The sequence below is a fragment of the Populus euphratica genome, unplaced genomic scaffold, assembly GCF_000495115.2.
Source record: "Populus euphratica unplaced genomic scaffold, PopEup_1.0 scaffold5792.1, whole genome shotgun sequence".
NCBI classification, from domain to species: Eukaryota; Viridiplantae; Streptophyta; class Magnoliopsida; order Malpighiales; family Salicaceae; genus Populus; species Populus euphratica.
This window is the reverse complement of record NW_011505551.1, coordinates 1-3,315: the sequence shown is the minus strand read 5'-3', so window position 1 is coordinate 3,315 and position 3,315 is coordinate 1. Positions and strand designations below refer to the sequence as shown.

Sequence of the window (3,315 nt, the reverse complement as noted above, 5' to 3'; positions counted from 1 at the left end):
TATCTATTAAACATAAAATAACATAAATTATTCATTCCAATGCACTCTAAATACAAGAAAAAACCAGGTATTTTTCAAATCATCTCCAATCCATATTTTCCAGTGTACCAGACACTTTCTTTTGGATCTGTATATGAAAGTGACTGATAGGTAGTGAATGCAAAGAAATTTTTGCCTGTGGCAGTAGCGAAAGTGTTCCAGGTGCTAAGAACTGAAGTGGAGAAAGTTCTAGTTAAGATGAGTCGCCGTTTCTACATCGATTTTGCCTCAGAATTGCCAATTCATTTAAATCTGTACAGCAAGCGAAGTGATAGAAGATTCATTTTTCCCTTTCAAGATTCCCCAAAAGCGCTAAAATTCAACTTTGCAGCCACATCGGCACCAAGTTTGAAGCATCGGAATCGCTTCAAAGATTGACAATTAAATTGCGTTCAATGCTTGCGGCTGTGCTTGATGCATGGTGGGGCTATGCACAGAAACTCCGCAATGTTTGGAAATTTTGGAGAAGGTAAGAATTGTGAAACTGTTACTAGCAAAAAAAAAGAACAAAAGTACTAAATGTTATCCTCTTTTTTTTCCTTTTCTTTTTTATGTTTTCCTAACATTAAAAAAATAAACATGCAGATGTTTTTAATGCTTTATATATATATATAAACTTTAATCTTGAATAAAAAAGGAATGTTTTTAATGTGAATTGAATACTAAAATGGAAAGCTAATCTTTCCTATAAAAACAAATGCTTGTAAGTATGCAATTATTTAATCCTGACCTTTTCTTTTAATTTTCTTACCTTAGATATTACCTTTTCTTATCAAGAACAAATGTTTATTATTTTTATAAATACATCATGCAAATAAAATTTATTTATATCAATTAAAAAAATAAAGATAAATTATAATAATCTCTTTGTAATATTGTTAAAATACAAAATATTTTTTTTAAAGAACTACTATTTAAAAAAGGTGAACCATATAATTTGTAATATTGTTAAAATACAAAATATTTTTTTAAAAAAGGTGAACCATATAATTTAAAAATTAGATAGAGAGGGTATTAATTTAGATGTAAATAAATAAATCAATGCAAAGCAAATATATATATATATATATAAAAGAAGGACATTAATTAAATTTTAAAAAATAAACAAAGTTAGAAAAAAAAAAAAAAGAGGCTAGGCTCATATGCTTCACTAGCTACTCAAGAACGAGATTTTTGTTGTCAGAATGCGGACAATCAACTAAAATATAATAAAAATAAAGTTTAGAATCAAAATACTAAATTGTAAAACTAAAGGGACACAAAATGATATTGGAAATTTTTTTAAGCAAAGAATGGTTAAAAGACGCGTTCTGCATGGTTAAAAATAATAATAATAATAAAAAACCCCTTGCATTGTTGTCTCCCACTTGATCCTGCCCCCGAATTTGTAAAGCAATAAAACTGATTTTTTTTAAAAAAAAAATCGAGGATCAGGATGTTATTTTGACACCTCAATATTGAGCCCAATTCCCCCACCATCATAACACAAAAGGATTAAATTGAAAAACAATTTATTTAGTGACTGAAGTGGAAGTTTTTTCAAAGGACAAGAAAGAAAAACGTGAATTTATAGTAATCTACAGTGCTTGTAGTAATTTTCCACACCATTTCGGTTTTTGTTAATAGTTTGCATATATACTTGTAATATAAAGATTTTTATGGTCTCTACAATCTACCATCCAAAAGTGGCTGAGAAAAGACACTCAAAATCTACGCAGAACAGAGTAATAAAATAATATATCTTCTCTGAAAGGGTTTAAACTGGTGAACAGAAAAACTAACCGAGTGGCCTGCTTCCTTCCTGATTCCTGTGCCATATGGTGCGGAAATCAAAACTGAAGAAGCATAATAGGCATGCATGCTACAGCACAAACTTTTGTTGGTTTCATCATAACTTAGTCTTGCTCTTGCATTCTTGGCTTTGAATCTTGATGGAAGGAATATCAATAGCGAGTCGGCAATCAGAAGTAGCAACAGCGTGCTTTCTGAATATCTTCAGGAAGGAGACCCTGCCAGGAATTCTCGTTCGTGTTTCAATAACAAGCTGCCCTTGCAGAACATCACTGATTAAAGCTGAAATATGACTTGCCATCGCATCCACCTCTATGGTAAGCTGGGAAGGAAGTGTCTGAGTCCCCTTAGAGGGTATCAGGCCTGGGCACAAGTCAGCCTCTCCCACCTGGTCGCCTTGATATAGAAGGTAGCTCTTTCCAGGGCCATGTTTGAAGCTGGCATGGTTAGGATTCTTGACGAGGAGTGTGAGATTGAGGGTGACGTTAAGTTGGATACTAACAGGAGAGAATGAAATGCGAGGAGAAATGCCTTCGAGGGTAGCCGATACGAGCTCGGTTCTGGGCTCTTTAGGCTTGAAAACTGTCAGGGCAAGGATGAGAACAATAATGAATAGCAGCAGCAGCAAGAGGAGAACTACCCCACCAACAATGAAACACCTTCTTCTCCTGGCCTTGGGATCATGTCCTCGGTCATTAGTTTCTATCATTGATGCCTGAAGGGTTTGGCTAGTTGTTTGAGATTTTCAAAGATAGCAAGGGAATCCGGAGAGCTGTACAGAGCACAGACAGGGCAGGTGAGGAGGAGGTATAAATGCAGGGATGTGCCAGATATCTAACCTAATTAATTCTGTTTGATTGAAGATTTGCACAGGGTGTTGGGGGTTGGGCTTTTATTAATTTTCGCCATCACGCTCTCTTCTCTCTCATAGCCTCAAAGAACGCTTATGAGAGCAAGCAAGGGGAGAGGCTAAGATGAAATCTCATGAGGGAAGAAGAAAGAATAAACAAGAGCCTACCCAGTTAGACTATTTAGTGGCTGCGGCTGCGTTTCACTTGAAACGCAGTTTCTATATATTTAGTTAAGAAAAAAAGGATTTACTATTTACAGGGCTCACCTTTTACTCTGTTTGGAACGCAAGGACGATCGAAGTAGCTTGAAATTGCTTTGTTGCAATTGTGTTACAACATAGTAAACAATTGCACGCCTTACAACAAAGGAATAACCAGCCCTTTTCCTTCTCCTTCTCCTCCTTCTCCTTCTTTGAAGCAGCTTGGAGCTGCTTTTGTTGCAACTGTGTTACAACACAGTAACAATGACATGTCTTGCAGTAGAGGAATAACTAACCTTCCCCCTCCTTCTTCTTCTTCTTTTTTCTTCTGCATCATGTTTTCACTGTTCTGCAACGTGAACACTGGAGACTCCATTATTCACATTAAAGAACAGTGGAGCGCAGCTCCCTCAGCATTGCCCAGGCCTACCGTC

At 35.8% G+C, this 3,315-nt stretch overlaps 1 protein-coding gene across 3 annotated transcripts; it reads right to left on the bottom strand.

The window, feature by feature from the left end:
* Nucleotides 1-98: 98 nt before the first annotated feature.
* On the bottom strand, nt 99-3,060 carry LOC105120235 (uncharacterized). Of its 3 annotated transcripts, none has more exons than XR_841281.1 (2): nt 1,822-3,060; nt 99-529 (listed from the first exon to the last, which is right to left on the bottom strand). XR_841281.1 is itself a non-coding variant. In XM_011018417.1 (1 exon), exon 1 carries the CDS (start codon nt 2,537-2,539, stop codon nt 1,928-1,930), a length of 612 nt encoding a protein of 203 aa, XP_011016719.1. In that variant the 5' UTR covers nt 2,540-3,060; the 3' UTR covers nt 1,460-1,927. The 3 variants fall into 3 exon arrangements, 1 of the variants encoding a protein (XP_011016719.1); XR_841280.1 differs by having other exon boundaries at nt 99-523; XM_011018417.1 differs by lacking the exon at nt 99-529 and having other exon boundaries at nt 1,460-3,060.
* Between the last annotated feature and the right edge of the window lie 255 nt (nt 3,061-3,315).

What these genes read in the sequence shown, in the direction of transcription:
- LOC105120235 (XM_011018417.1), bottom strand. Translation starts at nt 2,539, where the DNA reads ATGATAGAAACTAATGACCGAGGACATGATCCCAAGGCCAGGAGAAGA.